Source organism: Neofelis nebulosa, chromosome 12 (assembly GCF_028018385.1).
Source record: "Neofelis nebulosa isolate mNeoNeb1 chromosome 12, mNeoNeb1.pri, whole genome shotgun sequence".
In the NCBI taxonomy this organism is placed as follows: domain Eukaryota; kingdom Metazoa; phylum Chordata; class Mammalia; order Carnivora; family Felidae; genus Neofelis; species Neofelis nebulosa.
In genome coordinates, this window is record NC_080793.1 from 39,568,187 (window position 1) to 39,594,261 (window position 26,075).

General features: G+C 42.3%; 1 protein-coding gene across 7 annotated transcripts in view; it reads left to right on the forward strand.

Annotated features, from left to right (window-relative positions):
• The window catches only part of APTX (aprataxin), a 66,355-nt gene that overhangs the window by 13,585 nt on the left and 26,695 nt on the right, over nt 1-26,075 (forward strand). For 3 of the 7 annotated variants that reach the window (XR_009251640.1, XM_058695130.1, XM_058695129.1), the window contains exons 1-6: nt 12,519-12,640; nt 19,994-20,130; nt 21,447-21,493; nt 21,708-22,010; nt 23,037-23,096; nt 23,910-24,136. Coding sequence is in view for 6 of the 7 variants with exons in the window: in XM_058695130.1 (XP_058551113.1) it covers nt 19,998-20,130; nt 21,447-21,493; nt 21,708-22,010; nt 23,037-23,096; nt 23,910-24,136 (770 nt within the window). In the remaining variant the exon portion in view is untranslated. Of the gene's footprint in view, nt 1-12,518; nt 12,641-19,991; nt 20,131-21,446; nt 21,494-21,707; nt 22,011-23,036; nt 23,097-23,909; nt 24,137-26,075 lie in introns of those variants that run through there. The other 4 variants (XM_058695134.1, XM_058695131.1, XM_058695132.1 and 1 more) reach the window with 4 other exon arrangements.

A 26,075-nucleotide genomic window follows, 5' to 3' on the forward strand; every position in this document is an offset into this window, starting at 1 on the left:
ACATTGTGAATAAACTCTATAACATCCTTGACAGAACAAACAAAAGACTCAACTCAAGTAATGATCCTTATGCAAAGTCTTCTGTAATGCTCTCGACAGATTTATAAACCCTCTTGTGTTGCCACATCATGCTGTGGACATACCTCTAACATAGTATAAATGTAAATGTGTATAGTATATTATAAACATTGATGGTGATGTCTACTTCCAGAAGAGTTCATAGCCATTTCTAGGGATACAAGAAGAAGCCAAAAAACCAAACAAACAAAAAATCACACACACACACACACACACACACACACACACACACGCCCCCACACACCAAGATGCCATAAATTAAAAGTGCAAAGAATGAAGAAATAAAAACACGGGTAGAGGCAAAACAGAGTCAGGGACAAAGCTAAAAATGGGAGTAGGAATGACCTTCACATTTGCTACAGCTGGCACATGAATTTATCTCTAAACTCTCAAGCCTCATTGGTCCCACAGTTCATGATGTACATTGATAATGAACAAACCCATTACTCTGGAGAAGTAACACTTTTCCTTGAACTGAGATCAGGTTGGACTGTCTCCCAGGGATGCTCATAAAGAGAACATTGTGTTATATCAGGAGCAGTGTCCTTGACAGCATCCCTGACAGGGTGGCCAATTCACAAGGATGCCTATTACAGCCGTATGGCAACACACCAAAAAGAGATTCAATGGGTTAAATTGAGGTGGAGGGCTAGCTCAGTGATCATGGCTCCGCAACATTTTTATGTCCTGCACCTACCCCAGTTTCTGGCATATAGCAGGTGTCAAAAAGTATTTGTTGAGTGAATGTCAAATGGAGAAGGCCCAGGTTGAAGACTCTCTCTAGAAAGGCCCCTCTAATTTCTAAGACCTAACATCCTGCTCCCCAACTCTGCACCCCTTTTGTAGCTATCTAGCAATACAGTTATGAAAGAATCCTTCTACTCTTGGGTTAAACTGCCATTTCAGTATTTTCATGTTAAATTTCTTATGTTTTCCCCAAATATAGGAGTGAAGCCAGAGGCATCTGTGTATATGTATGCCTGCTGGTGGTGCTAGTGGTGGTGTTGGGTTTAGAAAGTACTGTACGCATCAAGCTTGGAACTCAGTTTGCAGGTGGCCTTGCGAGTGCTACTGGGTTAAATCCAGACTCCCAAGTCCAGGCTTTCCTTTAGAGTAGAGGTAGGGCCTGCGATGATGCCAGGGTGCACCTTTGTCATTGGTTTCTGTGCTGAGCACCAGGAGGACCCAGTCGCAGGTTCAGTAGGGCATGAAAAGAGACCCAGTGCTGGGACACCTGGGTGGCTCAGTAGGTAGAGCATCCGACTCTTGATCTCATCAAGAGTTCAAGCCCTACTCTGGGTGTGGAGCTTACTTTAAAAAAAAAAAGAGTGCTGAGCAAGCAGACACTGTTTCAGGGCTCTTCACAGCCCTGTAGGGAGAATGGGGTTGAGCTTTCACAGGTCATTTTATTTCATTATTAATTTTTTAAATGTTTATTTTTGAGAGAGAGAGAGGCAGGTCAGGGGAGGAGCATAGAGAGAGGGAGAGAGAGGATCTGAAGCAGACCCTTTGCTGATGCTGACAGCAGAGAGCCCAATGCAGGGCTTGAACTCACAAACTGTGAGATCATGACCTGAGCTTAAGTAGGATGCTTAACTGACTGAGCCACCCAGGCACTCCAGGTCATTTTAGCTGGCAGAATTGGAGGCTTGGGGGTAGGGCCTGGCATAAGGGTCTTCCTGGAGGATGTCACCACCTCTCATTCCTAATGTCATTGACATTGTGAAGTGTTTCAGAGAAGAACTGAGTCTCTATGTGTAGGTTTTTGTCTACAGACTCACTACAGTGATATCTTCATCACAATGACGCTCTTATCTTCTAGTGTGTAACCTTACCTTATTCTTGCTTTTACAGCAATGGCACTGCCAGACTTAGGACAAGAAACTGGGGGAGGTGATGTAGTGGCTAAGAATATGGATTCCGGAAACTGACTCCCTGGGTTAGAACCCTGGCCCTGCAACAAGCAAGTTATTTATCCTTTCTGTGCCTCAGTTTCCTCATCTGTAAAAGGGGATGATAAGAGTACCTAGTTCATAGGGTTATTGTGAAGACTAAATAGATAATGAGGTAATATAAAATGCTTAGAACAGTGTCTACAGGTAGTGAACAAATGTTTGGCTAATAATAATGGTCAAAGAATTACTATTTTATTTAAACATAGGAACTAATATAGGTAAGTGAGTCAACATGATATTGATTTACTAAATTATTCATTAAGTGCCTACTATGTGCTAGGGTCTTTTCTAGGTCAAGGAGTCAATGTTCACTATGGCACACAAATCCCTTCCCTAGTGGAGGTTACAGATGAATGGGGGCACAGACATTAAGCTAACAGCTACGCAAGTATATAAGGCAGTTCTCTTATTAAGGAAGTTGAACCTTGACCTGAAATTCATACATTTCAGTCTTAAGAATTCCAGCATACAGTAGAAACAGTGCCCTTTTGTTTTTATTTTTTTAAGAAAAGCGTGTTCTGGTTATCTAATACCATGGGACAAACTGCCCTCAAAATGTAACAACAGTCATTTATTTTCTCAAAATTCTGTAATCAGAGCAAGGCTTAGCAGGGATAGCTCATCTTTGTTCTGTGTGGTGACTGCTGGGAAGGGTTAACTAGGGCTGGAGGGGCCTTCCACGCTGGGTTATTCACAGGCTGTCTGTTAGCCAGGAGCTCAGCTGGGATTGTTGGCTAGGACCCCAGTTTTCCTTCACATGATCTCTTCACATGCTAAGTTGAGCTTTTCACAGCATGGCAGCTAGGTTCTGAAGAGGAGTACCCCAAGAGGATAGGCCATAATGTGCAAGCACTTATCAAGGTTTGTACTTGTTAACGTCCCACTGGCTAAAGGCAGTCCTTTGGCCAAGTACAGAGTCAGTGTGGGGAGGGACTGTATAAGGGAAAAAATTCTGCAAGATGAGAATCAATGGGGTCTAATAAAGTAATAGATTACCACAGACAGGGTAAATCTACATTTTCCAAAAAATGTTTTTGTTCTTTTTTCTCCTCAATCATGTTTGCCATATTCGCTATCTCTAAGACATCAGGAAGAAGTCACATAGGTGGGAGGTGAGGTCTCTTCTGTATCAAAAGCCATCTGGAGAGTGGTTAAAAACTTTTGTTACAAATGATATAATTTAGAGTTATGTTATTCTATGTGTATAGAAAGAAAGATTAAATTTCATTAAACTATGTTGTTTTGACATGCAGAGATAGAGCTTTGCTGGTGAAAAGAATGACAAGGTAGGAGTGTCCTGGGGTTGTCTGAATAGTGTAAAAGCGTAGACATACAAATCTGTTGCCAAGAGGAGCCAAACCATGGTCAGCAAAATGCCACTGGGCATCCGATCTGAAGTATAAGAGCAGCTAGATCAGTGTCTGAAGGATTGGAAGGAAGGAAGGATACCAACAGGCTCAGGAGAGTAGAATAGCTCAGAGGTAAGTCTGTGAATGGTGGGTATATGTTGGCCCTGTGCTCACCAGACTGAAAGTCCCTTAAAGGGAGGAGCTGTGTCTCACTTGACTTCTCCATCTTCAACACTTAGTTCCCTGCCTAATACAGAGGAGGCACTCCAAGTGGCGAATGCATGTAGACATTAGGGGTTGAAGAAACTACAGAGTTGCAAACCATTCTCTCATTTTAAGATCCTCGTGCCATGAAAAAATTAGAATAATCCTTTAAAAATATGTCACTGTGGGGTGGCTGGTGGTGGTGGAGCTCAAAAAAAAGGTCACTCCTCTGATTAAAATCCTTTGATGATTTGCTATCTCATCTAGATATCCACATGGCTTCTTTTAGGTCTGTACTCAAAAAAGCCCTTTCATAATACACAGAATATCCTCATAATTTTCTGTCCTGCTTTTTCTTTATAGCATTTATCCCCACATGACCTGTATATTTCTTTGTTTATGGTCTGTCCATCTCCAATAGATTGTAAGCTCTTTGAAGGCAGGAACGTTTTGTTCATGGTGGTAGCCATATATCTAAAACAATGCCTGACAAGTAGAAGGTGCTCAGAAATACTTGTTGAATGAGTAAACAAGTGTACCAGCCAATGGAGAACTAGAACTCTCTGATTTCATCCGGCTAGAGGTAAGACACTGGAGAATGTGGGATGCAGGTGTCCATGTGGGTTCCTACAGTCACGTCCCTTTACTAGTGGGAAGAGCTGATCTTGACAATTCTAAGATCTTAGGCCCTTCTGTTCTGGGAGTTATTGTTAACCATCTGTAATTATGAGCTTGAGGGTCTGGATAGTAGAGGACTCATGGTTTGGGAATTGTACCAATGCCAGCCCCATCATCTTTAAGTTAGCTAGAGTAGTTTTCAAGAACCTTGACTGTATGGGTTCAAGAAACTGAAAGAAAGGCCCTGTGTTTGGGTATGAGGACAGGCAAGGGGAGAGTGGTAGATGGGTTTTGGCCTTCTGTAAAAGTAAGAATGAACAATGAGTTTAGTCTTAATTGGATGGGCAGCGGAGGGCCACAGAAAGGATTTAAGTAGGGGAGTGACATGGTCAGATTGTGTTTTGAAATATTTTCTATAGCTGCAGTGTGAATGGATTAGAGGGGGCAAGGGTGAGTTAGGGAGAAAAGAACATTCCAGAAAATAGCATCAACATCAAGGAATACATTTGGGCATTGCAGTTGGGCCAGAGCTTAGCTCATCTCATATAACCACCACTAGATTCTATAATTGGTATTTTACTGTGCATGCTCTATCTCATTTCTCTTCATCTCTCTCTATTCATCTGCTTTTTAAATACAATTCAATAAATTGAAGATATCAGTATATTTTGCTTTTCAACACTTCAGCTTGCATATCATTAACTAGAGTTAGATATTTGTTTAAGGTTTTTTAAGGTAAAGTTTACATAGAAATGCACAAGTCTTAACTGTATCGTTTTGATGAGTTTCAACAAATGTACATATGGGTTAAGCCAAACCCTTATCAAGATACAGAATATCACCATCACCAAGAAAGATTCTCTCAAGTGCTTTTTTCAGTCAATCCCCGTCCCTACTTTTAGAGAGGCAATAGCTGTTCTGATTTTTTTTCTACTATAATTTTAGATTAGTTTTCCCTGTTCTAGATCCTAATATAAATGGCATCAGTATGAATGCTTTTAAGTAGGGTTCTTTTTTTTTAAATGATTATTTATTATTAAAAATTTTTTAAAATTTATTTATTTTTGAGAGACAGAGACAGAACATAAGAAGGGGCAGAGACGGGAGGGAGACACAGAATCTGTAACAGGCTCTAAACTCTGAGCTGTCAGCACAGAGCCTGACTCAGGGCTCAAACTAATGAGCAGTAAGATCATGACCTGAGCCGAAGTCAGACGCTTAACCAAGTGAGCCACCCAGGCACCCCTATTTATTTTTGAGAGAGAGAGAGAAAGCATAGTGGAGGAGGGTTAGAAACAGAAGAAGACACAGAATCTGAAGCAGGCTCCAGGCTCTGAGCTGTCAGTGCAGAGCCTGATGTGGGGCTTGAGCCCATGAACCCTGAGATCATGACCTGAGCTGAAGTTGGACGCTTAACTGACTGAGTCACCAGGGGTCCCTTGAGTAGGGTTCTTTTAATCATCATGGTATAATATGTATTATTTCCCTTTATAACACTTAAATCACCTTGTGACATACGTTTGTGTGTTATTGTCAGCTCTTTCTCCACTAGACTGAAGGGGGTCTTTATTTTGTCCATTTCTGTATTCCTCATGCCTGAAACTGTGCTTGTAGCAGATACTCAATAAATATTTGTTTATTTAGGTGGGAAAAAAAGGAGAGACAGCTTATATATCTCAGAGTATTGGGGAGAAAGGGGTTGAACAGTAAGAAGTTCAGTATTACTGGTACAAGGCTGGCAATGAAGAAATGGTGGGAGGTAAGGCAGGATAAGTTAGAAAAACTTCTTGTGACTTTCTTCTTAGTATGCTTGTAAGAAATTTAAGGAGAGACCAGCACAACATCTGTGATTTATACAAATAAGAATTGCTGAATTGAAATAAAAGTTCCAATATGAACCATCAATGGTATGAATGTCACTACTTGGGATTATGGTGACTATTTCCTGAACTCTCGGAAATTTAGAACCTTGGGGGAGTTAAGCTATGAAATCAACCCATAGTAGGAAGTTAACCTAGTCCCAAAAGCAGGAGTTGAAAACAATAAGGCATACATTGTAGGTGGAAGATCTTAAAATAAATTGTAGGGTATAAGTGTGCCTGGGTGGCTCAGTCAGTTGAGCATCCAACTTCAGCTCAGGTCATGATCTCACAGCTCGTGAGTTCAAGCTCTGTGTCAGTCTCTGTGCTGACAGCCCAGAGCCTGGAGCCCACTTCAGATTCTGTGTCTCCCTTTCTCTCTCTGCCCCTAACCCACTCGCATCCTGTCTCTGTCTCTCTCAAAAATAAACATTAACAAAAATTTAAATTGTAGGGTATAGTTTATGGATACATTAGCACATTTACACTGCAATGTATGGGACAGAACCTCTCTACTAGTGTGACAATTATAGGTGTGACTACAAAGAATTTGAAAAAATTATCATTAAAAATTTTAATCAGAAAATATGTATTTTATTTCATCATGAAACCCAATGTCAAAAAAATGCTATTTTCAGAAACATGCTAAAGTTTCTTATGAAAAATTTAAAAATATTTTATTTGAGGGGCGCCTGGATGGCTCAGTCGGGGGTAAGTGTCCAACTTCAGCTCAGGTCATGATCTCGCAGTTCGTGAGTTCAAGCCTTGTATCGGGCTCCATGCTGACAGCTCAGAGCCTGGAGCCTGCTTCGGGTTCTGTGTCTCCCTCTCTCTCTGCCCCTCCCCCGCTCATGCTCTGTCTCTGTCTCTCTCTCCCAAAAATAAATAAACATTTTTGGGGCGCCTGGGTGGCTCAGTCAGTTAAGTGTCTGACTTCAACTCAGGTCATGATCTCATGGTTCGTGGGTTTGAGCCCTGTGTTGGGCTCTGTGCTGACAGCTCAGAGCCTGGAGCCTGCTTTGGATTCTCTGTCTCCCCGCCCCCTCTTCCCCTCCCCTCCCCCACTAGAGCTCTGTCTCCCTCTCTCTCTCTCAAAAAAAAACATTAAAAAAAAACATTAAAAATATTTTATTTGAATATTTAGCCAAAATAAATACTACTTTTCCAAGTACTCCATTTTTAATTTTTCTTATCATAGTTAATTATAAATAAAATGTAGTAATTTATTTTTACCTAGTTTCTCATAAGTTTACCCTAGTGTATTCTGTGAATGTGACTTAATCTTTGTGCTGTGATATTAAAAAGTTGGGAACCGGGGCACTTGGGTGGCTCAGTCGGTTAAGCGGCCGACTTTGGCTCAGGTCATGATCTCGCGGTCCGTGGGTTCGAGCCCCGTGTCGGGCTCTGTGCTGACAGCTCAGAGCCTGGAGCCTGTTTCGGATTCTGTGTCTCCCTCTCTCTGACCCTCCCCCATTCATGCTCTGTCTCTCTCTGTCTCAAAAGTAAATAAACGTTAAAAAAAAAAAAAGTTGGGAACCAGTGGGAATTACTAACTTATCTAAAAAAGGAAATAAGGGGTGCCTGGGTGGCTCAGTTGGTTAAGCATCTGACTTTGGGCCAGGTCATGATCTCATGGTTCATGGGTTCTGTGCTGTTAGCTCAGAGCCTAAAGCCTGCTTCAGGTTCTGTGTCTCTCTCTCTAACCCTCCCCCGCTCACGCTCTTGTTTCTTTCTCAAAAATAAATAATAAACGTTAAACATTTTTTTTTTAAAATAAAAAGGGAAATAAAATGTTATCTTAGAACATAGGAGGAGTTTGTTAGGTTGGATTCCCCGAGAAACAGGCATTAAGGCAAGGATTTGAGTATGTCATTTAGGATTTGATCCCAAGAAGTACCAGTAGGGGAGTGGAGAAGCAAGGCTGGGGTGGGAAGTAAGCCAGTGTGCAGGCTGCACCTCAGGGCATCTGGGGTTTAGTCTTGCTGGAGAGCCTCTGGGAGACAGTGCTGTACATACGTCAAAGTTGTTTCATCCTGAGGTGAGGAAACAAGTTTACCCACCCACTTCCTTACATTATTCACAAGTGCTCGCAGGGGCATAGATCCCCTCATTTCTGGCCTATCTGCAGTTAGGAAAGGCTCTTGGGGCTAGAGGAATCCTGCAGGCAGAGTTGTGGATGCTTTCAGTGACAAGTTTTTGGATATATGAAACATGCAGCTAAGTTTCTGTAGCTCACTAGGTTTTGTTCCTATCCCCCACTAAGTGTCTTCTTATTTGGCATCTGACCTAGGCCTGCCCCCAGAGAAGAAAATGTCTTGTCCAGATGATGCTGCCTCCAAAATATCTTTTGAATCAGTATACCTTTTTCCTCATATCCAGGCTGTGAACATCCTTTGCACTACATCACTGTATTCCTAACTGCTGTCAGCCTTTCTGTTCTTGCCCTACCCCCACCCCATCCATTCTTCCTCACGGCAGCCACAACATCCAATAAAACAAAAATCAAATAATATTATTCCCCAGGCCAACTCTTCGGGGGTTTTTCATTGAATATAGGACGAATCCACATACAGTTCCTAAATGGTTTACTATCTGACCCTGGCTCAGATCTCACCATTTCCTTTCACTGTCTACTCTTCAGCTCCACTGGACTTCTGTCATGTCTGAAAGAATGTGCTTAAGGACTGCTATAGGGCTTTTGTATATTGCTCTTTTTTTCAGTCTAGATCATAGACCTGGAATATTCTTCTATCAAGTCTTCACTTGTCTGTTTTCTTTTCATCTTTCTGAGCTTGGTTTATTTTCCTTTCCTCAGATTGGTCTTTTCTGACACCCCTCCCAATCTCCTCCTACACTACCCCCCCCCAAAAAAAAACCCCCTAAAAACAGACTGAAGTTTCCTAGCTATATCCTCTCCCAGGATTCTGTACTTTTCCTTCTGAGCAGATCTCTGGAGCAGACCACTGCAATCTCCCCAGATTGGTCCTCTGGCTCCAACTGCCTTTCCGTGAGACTAGGATTCTCAAAGAAAGAAGGGCCCTCAGGGACCAGACAGGTTATATAAATGTGTGGGTGGAGACAGTGGCAAACTGGGGAGCACATGGTGGTCACTAACAGTTCTGGCTACTTTTTACTGTAATTTGCTGGATTAAAAAAAAATTTTTTTTCCCCAAAAGACCAAGAATCCTGATTTTCATGCAAGATCTTTCAATTTCTTTAACGTTTATTTATTTTTGAGACAGAGAGACAGAGCATGAATGGGGGAGGGTCAGAGAGAGAGGGAGACACAGAATCGGAAGCAGGCTCCAGGCTCCGAGCCATCAGCCCAGAGCCCGACGCGGGGCTCGAACTCACGGACCGCGAGATCGTGACCTGGCTGAAGTCGGACGCTTAACCGACTGCGCCACCCAGGCGCCCCAGATCTTTCAATTTCTAACTGTTGGAATTAAAAAATAATTAAAACCCCTGAGCAGAATAGCCAAAATGATCTTGAAGAAGAACAAAGTTGGAAGTCTCACACTCCTGATTTCAGAAGTTATTATGAAGCCACAGTAATCAAAACAGGTGGTACTGGTATAAAGACAGACATATAGCATAATGGAATAGCATAGAGAAGCCAGAAGTAAACTCTTACATATATGGTCAGATGATTTTCAGTAAAGGTTTCAAGACCGTGCAATGGGGAAAAGACAGTTTTTTCAACAGATGGTGTTAGGAAAACTGGTTATCCACATGCAAAAGGATGAAGTTGGAGCCTTACCTTACACCATGTAAAAAGTGATCTCAAAATGGATCAAAGATCCAAATATAAGACCTAAAACTATAAAACAGGGGAAAATCTTTGAATGATTCTGGATATGATACCAAAAGCACAGGCAGCAAAAGTAAAAATAGATAACTTGGACAACATCAAAATACAATATTTCCGTGCATCAAAGGACATAATCAATGGAGTGAAAAGGCAGTCTATGAAATGGGGAAAATATCTGCAAATAATATATCTGACAATGGCTTAATATCTAGACTATAAAAAGAACTCCTACCATGCAACAACAACAAAATAACTTGATTTAAAAATGGGGGCCCAAAAAAGAAGAAAAAAAATGGGCAAATTGACTTGAATAGACATTTCTCCAAAGAAGATACATAAATGACCAACAAACTAAAAAGGTGCTCAACGTTATTAATCATTAGAGAAATACAAATCAAAGCCACAATGAGATAGCCCCTCCCACCCATTAGGATGACTGCTATTAAAAAAACAAAACAAACCAGAAAATAACAAGTGTTGTAAAGGATGTAGAGAATTTGGAACCCTGTGTCCAATGTAAAATGATGCAACTGTTATGGAAAACAGTATTTTGTTCCTCAAATCAAAAACAGAATTATCTTACAACACAGCAATCCCACTTTAGGGTGTATATCCAAAAGAAATGAAGGGAGGATCTTGGGGAAATATTTATACAATCATGTTCATAGCAACATTATTCATAATGGCCATAAGATGGGAACAATCCAAACACCCAATGATAGACAAATAGATTGTAAACGAAGTGTGGTGTATACATGTAACAGAGTGTTATTTAGCCTTAAAATGGAAATTTTGACACATTACAAGTAATGAAATTTGAGGACATTATGCTAAGTGAAATAAGTCTGTCACAGAAAGACAAATACCGCATGATTTCACTTATGTGCAGTATCTAGAATGGTCACACTCATGGAAACCAAAAGTAAATTGGTGGTTGGCAAGGACTGGAAGAGGGGAAATAGTTGTTTAACATGTAGTTTTGGTTTTGCAAGATTAAAAAGTTCTGGAGATACATTTAGTACAATGTGAATATAGTTAACACTACTGAGCTATATACTTAAAAATGGCTTAGATGGTAAGTTTTATGTTATGTGTATTTTGCCACAATTAAGAATTTTTTTTTTGAATTTGAAAAAGAAAAAAAAAAAAAAAAGCAAAGCCCTAAGCAGGCTCACAAAATATATCATGATGTGCACTTTGAAGTGTTTGCCTTCTGACAGTGAATCTCTAACTTGATCATGCATCAGGATAACCTGGTGGGCTTGTTAAAACAGATTGCTGGGCCACACCCCTAAAGTTTCTGAATCAGTAAGCCTGGGGTGAAAGCCTGAGAATTTGCATTTCTAACAAGTTCCCTGGTGTTGTGAGGCTACTGCTACTGATCCAAGGATTACACTTTGATGGCCACTACATTAGATAGATAGTGCCACAGACTACAACTCTCTGTTAATTTCTAGGTATCAGTTTGTGATACATCTTTGGTTCTGGGGTCTGTGAAAGTTGTGTTTGCCATATCCTTGTGCCATGTGACCCTGCTTCTCTGGCCAGTAATATGCTATAGATGAAGGGCTAGACCTAATATACTGGGCATGGAAACTGCCCAGTTTTGCACAATACATGGTATATGATCCAATTAGAATAATCCAATCCCATTTTGAATGCAAGACACACTAAGGCAGGTCAGGTAGAAGCTGAAGCTAAGAGAAGCTTAATTCTGAGGGAACTGGTCGGGTGACAAGAGCCACCTCATTTTACCTGGAGCAGTGTGAATCACATTCCACCACCATGGGGGTTGTGTGGCCAAGATGCTTCTTGTGCTCGCCCACTTCCTGGTGTGACCTTAATACAAACCTGCATCTTCTCTGCTAAAAAAGAGGAAGTCTCTTTTCTGTGTTTCCTGGAAGACTCTCCCATCCTGTTTTGATAGTTTTGGTATCTTTATCATACTATTGACTCTGCTTTTCTATGGAAGGAAACAATCTTGATCAAGAAATGTGACTCCTTTAAGCCTCGGTTTTTATTGAGGTTGAGAAAAATTATAAACTATGCCTTCACTCATAAGATAGGAATTTTTCCACCTGCCAAAATGACTTCGAATAATTGCAATACATGACTCTTAGGGAACATCCTGGAATTGCTATCAAAATCAGTAAACCCATCTCATCCCAGCATCCTGCTTCTTGTCTCCTCTCTAATTGGCTGTCAGCTAGTTCATTTAGTGAAGCCAGCGTTAAAACAATCAGGTTTCCGCACCGCTAGTTCCTCCAGCCCTTTCTCTCCAGAAAAGGGAGAAAGCCGGTTGCAGTTTTGAAAGGGGGCAGAAAAACAATGTCACAGCAGGTACTGTCTACAGCAGGAAAGATGGCCTTAAGGGTAGTGAGCTTCTGCTAACGAAGGGAGTGTCAAGATACTGCATCAGCTGGCTAGAAACGGCCACAGAGGGAATAGTTGCTTAAAGTCTCCCCGGACTCAGAGACTGAGAGATGGTGACAGGGAAGAGATTCCCGGATGGAGAGAGGCTGGCGGTGGTCGTCCGCAGAGGGATTACTGCTAGGAACCGCACTATGGCCTCGGTCCCAGAGGGGCCGATCGGAGCGGACGCTTCCGGATCTGCGTTTTGGGCAAGACCCTTTCAGCCAATCTTTGTACAGGCACTGGTGGCGTCACTCGTTGCTCTTAGGCTTGTCTCGTGACGTCATCCAACGGCGCCGGAAGTGGCGCGTCCCGGAAGAGAAACGTGAGGTTGTTTGTGTCCGCTGTTTCGAGGTAAGGCGGTCGTCGGCCTACCTCCTCTACTGACCCGGTTGAAATTCGTGGGTGTGGGCCCTGGGTCGGGGCCATTACTACCCTTGAATGATGTTCTTTGAATAACGCTTTTATGGCTTCTTTCCCGGCAGGCTTTGCTCCATCCTCGGGCTCTAGGCTTCTCACTTTGCTCAAACTCCCTTGGGCCGTTTTTCGGCGACCCCGTCGTTGGTCGTCGCCCCACCAACCTGTACCCCCGACACCTGTACTGGCTTGGTCACTACACAAGCAGAGAAAAGATTAGAGAGTGGGTACTGTCTAGCCCAAGGAGGCGGCTCGGCTTGTTAGGAAGGACATGGTTTCCTCCAGAAACTCTCCGTGAAAGGAACTTGAGGGGCCTTCACAGCGTCCTCAACAGGTCCAATAGGAGGGCCAGTGGTAGTGGTTCAACAAAGCAGGGGTATAATTTCTACATGGAATCAGTGTGGTCCAGTTTTAGAGCCTTTAGAAAATCTAACTTACATTGGGAATCGTTAGAATACTTGAGACAGGACTGTACTTTACGGAGAGACAATACGGATTTGTGCCCTTCCACCTTAGTTGCACAGTCACTGCTGTCGGCCGGTCTTTGTATACGTCCTTAGCCTCTGCTTTTATCCTGTCTTCAGTGTTCACCAGTGACAGGAGTGTTGAATGCTTTTGACCAGACACTGAGCTTTACGTACTTCCTCGTTTAGTCTTCATGCTACCTCTCTGTTGTACAGCAAGTCTTAATGTTTTACAGCTGGAGAAATAAAGGCTTAGGTTAAATAATTGGCGTCAAGTCACACAGTGACTAGATGCTGCAACTCAGGCAGTTGCACATAAGAGGCTGGATGTTCTCCACTATGTTATATTGATTTTTTTTTTTTAACTGTTCATTAAGCTCCCGAACACCTCACTCTGTTGTCTGCTATTTTATGGAGAAAATTGAGGTCATCGGATATGCTTTCCCTCAAATTTCTGCCCCTGCTTTCCCTTCTTGAAAAGTCATCTCATTTAACACCCATTCTTACCTTTCTTTTACTCTCAGAGGATAAGCTGTCTCTTCTGATCAAAGTGAATCCCATTATCTTTGCTTCTCACCTTTCGTTTATGTTTTCATCTATGAGACCTTGTTTTTATTTGTCTTTTCTGCCCCTGACTATGTCCTAGTCATATGTGAACATAGGTTTCTGAGATCCCTGGTCACCTGGCTTCTACCCTCCAAAACTAGAAAGAAGGAAAAGTTCTTAGTGATCCGTCTTCCTTTAGCTCTCATCCAGTAAGTCTATTCCCCTTCTTTTTTAAAGAGTGTTCTAAATTCTGCCTCCATTTTCTTACCTTTCACTCCTTTCTCCAGTCTAGCTTTCAGACCTATCATTCTCCTGAAATTTTAACCTTAAGGTCACAGTGATTATCAAATCAGATAGATATTTTTCAGTCACTACTGGATCCCTTTGTTGCCTTTTTTTTTTTTTTTTTTTTAATGTGTTTTAGTTTTGAGAGAGACAGAGCATGAGCGGAGGAGGGGCGGGGAGAGAGAGGGAGACACAGAATCCGAAGCAAGCTCCAGGCTTTGAGCTGTCCAGCACAGAACTGGACGCAGGGCTCGAACTCACTGTGAGATTATGACCTGACTTATTCAACAGATATTTATTATGATGCAGAGATGAGGAAGACAAAGTGCCTCCCCATTAGGAGCTTTCATTCTAGCTATTTCTCCATATGCTTCTCTCACCAGCCATTTCTCCTGTGGGCTAGTCTTTTTACTTCCCTAAAATTTTAGGTGCTTCCAAGGCTTGTGACTTTGGCCCACTTCTCTTTTCATTCTGTACACACTGTTTGAGTGAGCACATCAACTAGGTTGGTTTTAACTGCCTTCTACATGCTCCCAAATCAAAGTTGTCAGCTTAAACCTCTTTTCTAACCTTCCCTCTCACTTCTTACCACACTGCTCACTTCTCACCGCACTGCTGGACAGCTCTGCCTACCAGTTCCACAGACAGTTCAAATTCACAGGCCTGAAACTGAACTCAGTGTCTTCCCTGAACTTGCTCTTATCACATCCATCCCTAAGTCCTGAGGATTTTATTCCCTAAGTATTTCTCAAATCTGTGCTCTCTTCTTCATCCCTATTATTGTACTACTTTAGGTACCATTATCTTTCACCTGAAATATGATGGCCTTCTGACGGATTTCCCCACCTCCAGTCCTTGAAAACAAATCTGTGACAAAGCCCTGCTTCATAATCTTTAAAGATGTGTCTGTTCATTCATTTGATCTTTTTTCTCATTCATTTAGCAAATATTTATTGTTTACTGAATTGCAAAATCCAGTGGAAGTTCTAAAGTTTGAACTCACCAGTCACCCAGGGCTCTGCTTATTCTGGACCTGCCTGTGTCTCTAGCCTCTTTTCTGCTTCATGCTTTAGATTGCAGCAACACTGAACTCCTTTTCATGTGCACTATGCTGTTTCTTAATGCATTACCCTTGCTGTTCCCTTTGACTTGAATCTTCTCCATTTCTCTATCCACTTCCTTCTCTCCTAATTAGAATGACCCTTTCACCAGTTAACTTAATTTATATATAGGACTCATTTTAGGTCTGCCTCCTATAGGAAATCTTCCTTGACATCTCCTTTCTCCAAGTCTGTATTGGGTATTCCAGCCTTTTGCTGCCATAATACTCTGCACAGACCAATCATTATACTTACTACAATTGTGTTTCTGTGTTTCTCTCCCTCACAAGACTCTGAGTCTTTTGAAGACAGGAATGATATACCTGCATCATATGAGTGAGACACATTATTTCTTTATTCACAGTACTAGAATACCGCAAGACACATAGTAGGCATGCAGTAATTTTGATTGATCAAGAGTGAAGACAAAAGGTATATGGTGTAGTGATTAAGAAACCATTCTTTTAAAAAAATTTTTTTTAATGTTTATTTGTTTTTGAGAGAGAGAGAGAGACATAGTGTGAGCAAGGGAGGGGCAGAGAGAGAGAGGGAGACACAGAACCCGAAGCAGGCTCCAGGCGCTGAGCTGTCAGCACAGAGCCTGAAGTGAACTATGAGATCATGACCTGAGCTGAAGTCGGACATTTAACCGAGCCACCCAGGCGCCTCTGCCCCCTCCCCGCTTTTTAAGTCTATTTATTTATTTTGAGAGAGAGAGTGCACAAGAGCAGGAGCAGAGGAAGGGGAGGAGGGGAGAGAGAGAGAGAGAGAGAGGGAGAGAGAGAGAGAATCCCAAGCAGGGTCCAGCACAGAGCCCGAATTCAAGTTCAGCACAGAATTCGTGAACTCAAGAACCGTGAGATCATGACCTGAGCTGAAAGCAAGAGTCAGATGCTTAACCGACTGAGCCACCCAGGCACCCCAAGAATCCATTCTTTAGAATTGATTCAAATCCTAACTCTGGCACGTATTAGCTATGTGGCTTGTACATGTTGCCTATTTTTTCTTAAGCCTTAAATTTTTCTTTCTTAGGATGAGAGTTGTGAAAATTAAATGAGATGATATAAGCAAGACATTTAACAAGTGCCTAGCACTTAGTATGCACTTGATAAGGGCATGCTGAACTCCAGGGGATCCAGAAGTATAAGGCCAGGCTTAGCCCAGGGCAGTGATCTTTAAGAGACCCTTCCTCTGAGTTTTTGTATGGATGGGCAGTGATGCAGTCTGTTTACAAGGAGATTATAATCTCATTTGGAGAGTGGAATTACATCCACATTTAATTTTCAGAGAACTGTGAAGGTAAATTAACCACACCCAATAGCAAGATGTAGGGGTAGGGAAGAGAAGATAATTCAGAGAAGACCTCTGGGGGGAGGTGGGGCTTGGAAGTTGAGAAGGATTTGGAATTCTGGAGGGGAGGAAAGAGTATGATCGAATGCCTGGAGATCATATTGAGAATGACTTATTTGGGAGACATGATTCAGTATATCATACCTGAGGAATGTATTTGTGTGTAAGAATGAATGTATGTGAGTCTGGGGGAAAGGAAAGGTGGGGCTAGTTCTATGAAAGGAAGTAGGAGGTGACATAAGTAACCTTTGTGGGGTTAGAGTACGAGGGTCTTAACCTCAGGCTTGAGGAATTTGGGACTGATCAGGGTTGGGCAAGTTGGGTTGGATATCATAGCCCTCAGCCACATGTAGCTATTTAAATGTAAGTTAAAAAAAAATCTAAGAAATTGAGGTTTTCTGTCACACTAGCTACATTTTGGATGCTTGATTGTCACATGGTGGCTACATTATTGGACAACATAGGTGTACAACCCTTCCATCATTGTAAAAAATTCTACTGGACATCACTGTTCTACATTCTCAGATTGCTGGGCTTGCATGGCCTATCAGATCACTTGGTTCCTTAAGATATAACTAGATTTTTTTTTCCTGACTAATCCCGACAACTCTGGAATGAAAAGTAGGGAGTTGGAAAATAGAGAATTAGGATTTATCCACATAGATGTGAGGATGGGATTGCCCAAGGAGAGGAGCAAAAGATGGCTTAAGAGGAGCCAGAGCAGAGGAAAGAGAAGGAAGGCCAGAGAACCTGGATAGGATTATTGTCTGGTCATTTACTTGCAAGTATGTACTGTGTTCTTGTATGTCAAGTATTAAGTGCTGGGGATATATTGGTAAGCAAAAAATGGACTTCTGCTGTTTTAGAGCTTGCACTTTATGGAGTTTCAATGTATGGACTATATTGAGATTCAGGAGCGCCTATCATGCATTCCCCATATTCTAAAATGCTTCATTCCTAGAAAATGGATCTGAAGACTAAAATGGGCTAAAAAGTTGGTCAAGGTTAGTTGCATAAGCATTGTGGAGTCACTGCTTTAGCTTCTCAAGAATTTGTAAATAGAAACATCATAACTTGAGAACTTTGACAAGAATGAGTGTGTGTGGAGGGCAGGAGGGGTAGTTTCTACTATCCTGCAACAGCCAGCCATGCTCTCAGCTGCCCATCAGATTCCTTCCTGTCCCTGCTCTCAAACTGTGCTCTCTTCACATTTCTTTTGTTATTACTGTGAGTTGTCAGTCACCACGTGACTACTTTCTCAAAGCCTGATGAAGACATACTTCATTTCTCAGTCCACTTCCTGCTCATTCATCAGTTTCCAGTAAGTGCAAACAGATGTGCCTCTGAATACATAGCATTTAAAAATGGAATGTGCCTATAGCACCATCATCACTTGAGGCTCCAGGTTGAGGATTTTAGGTTTACAACTGACTCTTCATGCCTTGCACTCACCCCTTCACGAAGACCTGCTGAACTTTTGGACCTCACTTTTGTCCACATTATGTTGACTGCCTCCTGACTAATCTCAGACTCTCAACTTCTCCACTCCAGCCTGCCCACGCCCAGCTGTCGGTTCACTTTGCCATGCAGCTCATTAACCTGGCAGTTGTCTCTTCTTGATTGTCAGATCTAAACTTTTCAGCATAGTGTTCAATACCTTTGCCATTTTTGATGACTCTGGAGCAGCTCCCCTGGGTCAGCCAACAGGGTCTGCTTTCCACCCCTCACCCATGGCTTATTGCTGAAATCTGCCTTGTCGCTTGTGCCTTTAAAAATGGAATATACCCTCTCACTTATTTTCCTTATCAGTCTTCTTGGCCTTTTCATTTGGGTGGTTTCCAAAACCTTTCCTGACTGATCCAATTTCTGTGACTTTGCACCTCCTCAGCAATCATTTGTTCGCCCTGCTTTGCACTATCCTTTGCAGATGGTAATGAAACTTTGACTTTCAAAAATCTTGTTTCTTTTCTCTTCCCTTTGGACACAAAGCTTGTGCAGAGCGCCTGATAAGTGCTGCCTTGCCTGCAGGGCACATTTCTCAAAGAGAGGGTATTAGAGGCTTGAGCAGTAAGCTTCTGGAGTCGGGGGAGGTATCCCAAAGATCCTAGTCCTGTCCCTATCCATAGTTCCCTGCTCTACCTCTCTGGGTGATCTCATGCTCTCTTTGCCTCACCTTCTCTGACATGTTGATGCCTCTCAAATACATACAGTCAGTCCATTCCTTCCCTGAGCTTTCTACCCATATATCCTACCTTGACCTGTGGATCTTTCACAGGCAATGTAATCTAATTGTGTTTCAGTCTGAAAGCATCCCTTCTTCGTCTGCCATTTAACTTCAAATTATGTCTCCTTGTGTATTGCTCATTTTAGTCAATGGCTATTTCCAAATTCAAAGTCTTGGTTTGTGTCTCCCTCTACTCCTTTGTCATTCCCCAAATACACTCAGTAGTTAAATCTACCTTCACAGTTTCTTCTGGATCTTCTTCCTCTCCATTGTCTTTGTTCAGGCCTTTGTTCAGGCCTCATCTCTCTCCCAAATTTCTTGGCTCTTTCCCTTCTACTGATACTCTCCATGGCCATACAGGTTGTTTTCAAAAGAAAACCGGCACCTTCTCTATTGTGCAGGTTGTGTATAGCACAAAGGTGCCACATTCACTCTTTAGACATTGTAGGTTTGTGTATTTATTATGACAATCTTCTGGTAGATGGCAGTAAAATGTATTGTTCTAATGTTGGTATGTTACGACGATTAAGGAAAGGAAAAAAATTTTTTTAAATGTTTTATTCATTTTTGAGAGGGGGCAGAGAGAGAGGGCAGAGGGGCTCCAAAGCAGGCTCTCTGGGTGTGTGTGCTGATAGTGGAGATCCAGATGTAGGGCTCGAACTTATGAACCCACAAGGGCTCAGGCCAAAGTCAGATGCTTAACTGACGGAGCCACCCAGGTACCCCAAGGAAAGGAAACCTTCTAATCCGCATAAAGATGCCTCTGGACTGAAGAACATCCTCTGTTCTGATGTCCTTAATTCTCTGCCAGGCAAACTCCTTCTCATGCCTTGAAAACTCAGCATAAATATCCTTTCCTCGTTAAGCCATTTTTGATACTCTCCACAAGAGTTGGTTGTTTCTTTCCCTGGGCAAATGCCATATTTGGTTACTCCCTTATAATGCTTATCACGTCATATTGTAATAATTGACATATGAGTCTATCTACCCCACTATACTCCAGGCCTCTCAAGGATAGAGACAATGTTTAATTATTCTTTTATCCTCACCATGTAGCCTAATGGCCAGCACATAGAGTATATCAGTAAACATAAATATTTGATTGCTTCGCATGATTTAGGCACAGAGGTAAGTACATACATTATCTTATTTAATTCTCACGACAGGCTCATGAGTCCTGTCATTATCATGTTTTACAAGTGAGAAAATTGAGACCTAGGTGAAGTCACTGGCCTCAAGATGAATAGCTGGTAGCTGGCATGTGTGGTGGTGCTGGGGTGTGCTAATTTTTCCAGTGATTCTCTTCTGTTTTGTTTCTCAGAGTAATGATGCGGGTGTGCTGGTTGGTGAGACAGGATAGCCGGCACCAGCGAATCAGACTTCCACATTTGGAGGCAGTGGTGGTTGGGCGTGGCCCAGAGACCAAGATCATTGACAAGAAATGTTCTCGACAGCAAGGTAATTGGTCATAGCAATGTGCAGTACTGTGTTTTGTTCCTTAGGATAATGATAACCAAGGATGCACATTTCCTGGAAGCTATTGATAGAAACCTTTTGTCTGCCATAAACAAAACTCAGGAACTGAGCTCTCTTAGCCAACATCAGGGCCCCATTCACCCCTGATTCCACCCTCTGGAAGCAGTTAATATTCAGTGTTGGGAGCAGGCAGGTTCCATCCTGTTAGTATGGTGGAACTGAATCCCGCACCCTACTTTGCCCGGGGAGATTCCCATTGGGCAGTGAGACAGTTGCATTCTGGGATCTCCAGCCTGAAACCATGTCTGAGAAGTGATGGGATACTTCCATCCTTTGTATAATGCCTCACACGGAGGGTGTCGTCTTTATAAGACTATGGCATCCAGCTCTTGAGATGTCTTTCCTGGGATTTAATGAAATGAAGGTCCTTAGGAAAAAGCTGTACCGTGTACTTATTTGTTCCATGTAAACTCTTGATCTGTTCACTGCAACCAGGCCTTCCGCCTGCAGTGTGTTCCTCAGAACAGGGTTTCTCAGTGCTTGGAGTCTGCAATAGTGATTTTGGTTTTTCCCACAAGAGTTAATCTAAGTGAGGGTGGGGGGAAAGCCATGCTTGAGCTGGCTGGGTCCAAGACAGAAGGAGACACTGCTTCTCACTCTCTGTCCCCTTCTCACAACAGCAACTGGAGCAATGTATATGTTAGCCTGTCTACTGCCTGTCCTCCCTGAAGAGCAGCTGTGGTGTCTCTGCACCTTGTCTCACTCACAAGTGTTTGATGTTACTTCTTCCCACATATGCTCAGACTGTTCTGTCCCTGCAGTCCTCTTTCTAGAATATTCTCTGCACTCTGCCTAACCAAGGCCAGCTGAACTTCTGTTTTCCAATAATGTATCTTTTGCCTTTCTTTATTGAAGGCATCTGATAGTTTTATTAAATAATGGAAGCCTGATTTAACAATGAGCCAAGAGCTTATGAAACAACTGGGTCCCTTCCCTGACTGCAGAGTCTGTGATCCTGAGTGGGCCAAGGACTCTGGAATAGGGATTGTGGGGATTCTGTAAACCTGCCTCATAGGAATGTTAGCAGTAGCTAAAGGAGTATGTATGCTGTTGTAAATTTTATGGAAGGATTTGGAGCCCAGCCACTTCCATAATAGGCGATTTTGCTCATGGGCCTTTGAGGAAACCCCTGTCAAGTTGCCTCCCGGAATGAGGCTTCATTGTCCTGTAGGAAGAACCAGGAGCATGTGCTTGCTTCTTGGTGGCCTTTAGATTGAACTTTTTTCAATCTCTTTCAGTACAGTTGAAAGCAGAGTGTAACAAAGGATATGTCAAGGTAAAGCAGGTATGTGTGTTTCTAATTTGGATTTCCATTTTATACTTGATGATTTTCTTATGCTGTCTGTACCAACCTGTGAAAGCTTCTCTGTCATGTGTGGAAGTGATGGGGTAATAGAAGTGAACCTTAAGCATGGTATCTGGCACACAGTAAGTGGTTAGCATAGCAGTGGCTATGGTATTATTGCTAGCATTGTAATTATTTTCTGATTTTTCTATAGGTAGGGGTCAATCCCACCAGCATTGATTCAGTCATAATTGGGAAGGACCAAGAGGTGAAGCTGCAGCCTGGCCAGGTTCTCCACATGGTGAATGAACTTTATCCATATATTGTAGAGTTTGAGGAAGAGGCAGAGAGCCCTGGCCTGGAAACACACAGGAAGAGAAAGAGGTCAGGCAACAATGATTCTATAGAAAGGGGTGCTGCCCAGGAAGCTGACTCCCATACAGGACTGGAACCTGGGAGTGACCCTGGCCAATGCTCTGTGCCCTCAAAGAAGGAGAAAGATGCATCTACCAAAAAGGTGAGGGTGGTGTGCCTGATAGATGACATGGAGATTAAATGAGATATAATGACTGCTTGATTGTTTTGTACACTGTAAAGCTCAAATACTCGTAAGGGGTTATTAACCATGACAAGGGTTATTAACCATGATGAAAGAGTCACTTGTTTGTGTCACCAATCACTTGGGTGAATGTCCCTTTATGTACATTTTTCTTGAAGTCCTGAGGTAAGCCACCTGAAGATAGGGAGGTAATGGCGGTGTACTGCTAAAGTGGGTCAGTCATATGTGTATCTGCAGAGGGTTAGCATTGGAACGCTGTTCATAGATCATCTGATTCACATTCTGATGTCAAAGTGGAAATGTAGTTAGGCTGTAGATGGAGTGCGAGAGGGCAAAGAAGATGTGGTTCACACTCTGGCATTTCCAGCTTTCATCTAGACACACAGCTCTCACTACTCTATAGGAAGAAAATGGAAATGGTTTGTGGTTATAAAGGGAAAAGATTGAGTAAAGGGGATATAGTTGAGTTCTTTTTTTTTTTTTTTTTTTTTTAATGTTTATTTTCGAGAGAGAGTGAGAGTGAGCAGGCACGGGCAGGGGAGGGGCAGAGAGAGGACAGAGGATCCAAAATGGGCTCTGTGCTGATAGCAGAGAGCCCGATGTGGGGCTTGAATTCACGAACCGCGAGATTATGACCTGAGCTGAAGTTGGACACTTGACCGACTGAGCTACCTAGGTGCCCCAGATATAGTTTAAATCTTAAAAATGAATTTTATTACTTGGGATGCCTGAGTGGCTCAGTCAGTCAGGCTCAGAGCCTGGAGCCTGTTTTGGTTCTGTGTCTCCCTCTCTCTCTGCCCCTCCCCCACTCGTGCTCTGTCTCAAAAATAAATAAACATTAAATAAATAAATTCAGTAACCTTTTGAGAGAGGGTTAAAAAAATGAATCATTACTAAGTTTGGTTGCACTTTGCTGACACATACAATATTAACTAATGCCAAATACAGCTACTGACATTTGCAATTTACATTGCCCCTTTTCAGGAATCATTGGGCCACTGGAGTCAAGGCTTAAAAATTTCTATGCAGGATCCCAAAATGCAGGTCAGAATAAAATTTTGGCATTGAAATGTATTACATGTCTTTTAAGTGACTACTCCACAGAGTGAGGATAAATGAAAGCAAAGGAGATCAATCCTTCTGAATGAGGTTTGTTTTATTGGTCTACTTGGTGAGAACAAGTGGCTTTTCCCATTGTCAGTAAGTTAGCAACTGGAATTCTTTGGAGAGAAGCTAAGTTCTTCAACTGAAGATCTCCTCTTCCTTATTCCTCCTAAACTTCTGGGTGCTATTAAGGGAAGTTGAGTTAACCTTTGTGGGGTTTTTTTCACGGGAGTGTCAGGTAATGTATTGTGACTGCAGTTGCTGGGCTGCCCCGGGATTAATAGTCAGGTGTCATCCTGGGAGGAGTCTGTGAGTTCTTAAGTTACATTCTGGGGTGACAAGGGGCCAGATCTGATAGGGCGTCTTGGAACACATGATTGTGTCACATGGTCTTCTGTGTTAGAGTGGAGAAGGGTGCCTTTGAATTTATGCCTGCAGGGATTTTACATCCAATCCATAGGAACTATTTTGTACTGTGAATTTCCTGCGTATTCTCTGTAGTGTAGTGCTTGAAAACACAGGCTCTGGAGTCAGCTAGATCTGGTTTGAAATCCTAGACTTCCCACTTAGTAATGATGTGACTTTGTGCAAGACACTCATCTGAGTCTCTGCTGTCATCTGACAAAATTGGGATACTGACACCTTTTGCGTAAGATTGTGTTGGGAATGAAGTGAGTTAGTGAATATGACAGTACCTGACACACAGAACATGTGTGGTAGATATCTGTTTCCTTCTCTTGTGCCGCATCCTAGGTTTACAAAGATGAGCAGGTGGTGGTGATTAAGGATAAATACCCCAAGGCTCGTCACCACTGGCTGGTCTTACCATGGGCTTCCATTTCCAGTCTGAAGGCTGTGACCAGGGAACATCTTGAGCTCCTTAAACACATGCACACTGTGGGGGAAAAGATGATTACAGATTTTGCTGGGTCCAGCAAACTCCGCTTCCGATTGGGTTACCATGCCATTCCCAGCATGAGGTAAGTGTTGTGGGTAGTGCTAGTGTATTCTGGTTCTAAGTGGACAGATGGATTCAGCTTGGATGTGCTGATAGTCTCAAGGCCAAGGGGAGTAGGGTGGGATGTTTCCAAGGAAGGTGGGCTGAAACTTCCACCCTTCTCCCTGATTTGCCTGTGACTTTTATTAGATTTTTCAGAAGCATCTATAACTCCTTAGTGATTAAGGACTATTGCTCTGGAGGAGACAAACATCACTGACTTTTGTCATGATAGCTCAGTAGATCTAAGATTTAAAATAAAATGAGAGAAAAATGCAGAACCTGTTCAAAGAACTCAACCAAGGCAGATCTCCATAGTTGTTGTTGTTCTTTTTTTTTTTTTTTTTTAATATTTATTTTTGAGAGAGACTGAGTGTGAGCAGGGAGGGGCAGAGAGAGAGGGAGATACAGAATCTGAATCAGGCTCCAGGCTCTGAGCTGTAAGCACAGAGCCCAACATGGAGCTCAAACTCATGAATTCAAAGATTGTGATCTGAGTTGAAGTCGGACTTAACCAACCTGAGCCACCCAGGCACCCCTCCAGTTCTTCTGAGCTAAGCAACAAGATGAGCAGGTTAATTGGATTTCGCAGTTTTTATCTTGTATTTGTTCATTTGTTTTTTCGTGATAAAATACACGTAACAAAGTTTACCACTTTAACCATTTTTTTAAAAAACTTTATTTAGGGGCACCTGGGTGGCTCAGTCGGTTGGGCGGCCGACTTCAGCTCAGGTCATGATCTCGCTGTCCATGAGTTCGAGCCCCGCGTCGGGCTCTGTGCTGACCGCGCAGAGCCTAGAGCCTGTTTCGGATTCTGTGTCTCCCTCTCTCTCTGACCCTCCCCCGTTCATGCTCTGTCTCTCTCTCTCTCAAAAATAAATAAACGTTAAAAAAAATAAAAAATAAAAAATAAAAAACTTTATTTAAATCCAAGTTAGCACAGTGTAATAATGACTTCAGGAGTAGGATTTTAACCATTTTTAAGTGTACAGTTTATTGGCATTAAGTATATTTACATTGTTGTGCAGTCATCACCATCATTTTTCTAGGACCTTTTTCATCTTCCCAAACTACCTCCCATTCCCCTCTACAGTCCCTGGTAGTTACCATTCTGCTTTCTGTTTCTAATAATTTGACTGCTCTAGGTGATTCATGGAAGTGGAATCCTACAGAAACTCTTTTTGTGATTAGCTTATTTCACTTAGAATAATGTCTTCAAAGTTCATGTATGTGGTAGCGTGTGTCAGAATTTGTTTTGGTTATTTTTTTTTTTTTTAACTACCCAACAACATTCTTCACATTTTATTTATTTATTTATTTATTTTTTAATTTTTTTTTTCAACGTTTTTTTATTTATTTTTGGGACAGAGAGAGACAGAGCATGAACGGGGGAGGGGCAGAGAGAGAGGGAGACACAGAATCGGAAACAGGCTCCAGGCTCCGAGCCATCAGCCCAGAGCCTGACGCGGGGCTCGAACTCACGGACCGCGAGATCGTGACCTGGCTGAAGTCGGACGCTTAACCGACTGCGCCACCCAGGCGCCCCTTCACATTTTATTTAGATAATTATGACTTAAATTATGGGTGACTTTAACCAAATGAAATTTTTGTGCCATATTTTTTCCCCATCAGTACTCTTCCTTTTTTTTTTTTTTTTTTTAAAGTTTATTCATTTATTTTGAGAGACGGTGAGAGAGCACATGAGCAAAGGAGGGGTAGAGAGAGATAGACAGAGAGAGAGAATCCTAAGCAGCCCAAGCAGGCTCTGCACTGCCAGGACATGAACCACAATATCATGGCCTGAGTCAAAACCAAGAGTTAGACACTCAACCAACTGAGCCACCCAGGCGTCCCAGTACTCTTTCTTTAAAGTTGAGGCTTAGCTTGCATACAACAAACTGCATCAGATTTATAGTTTGGTC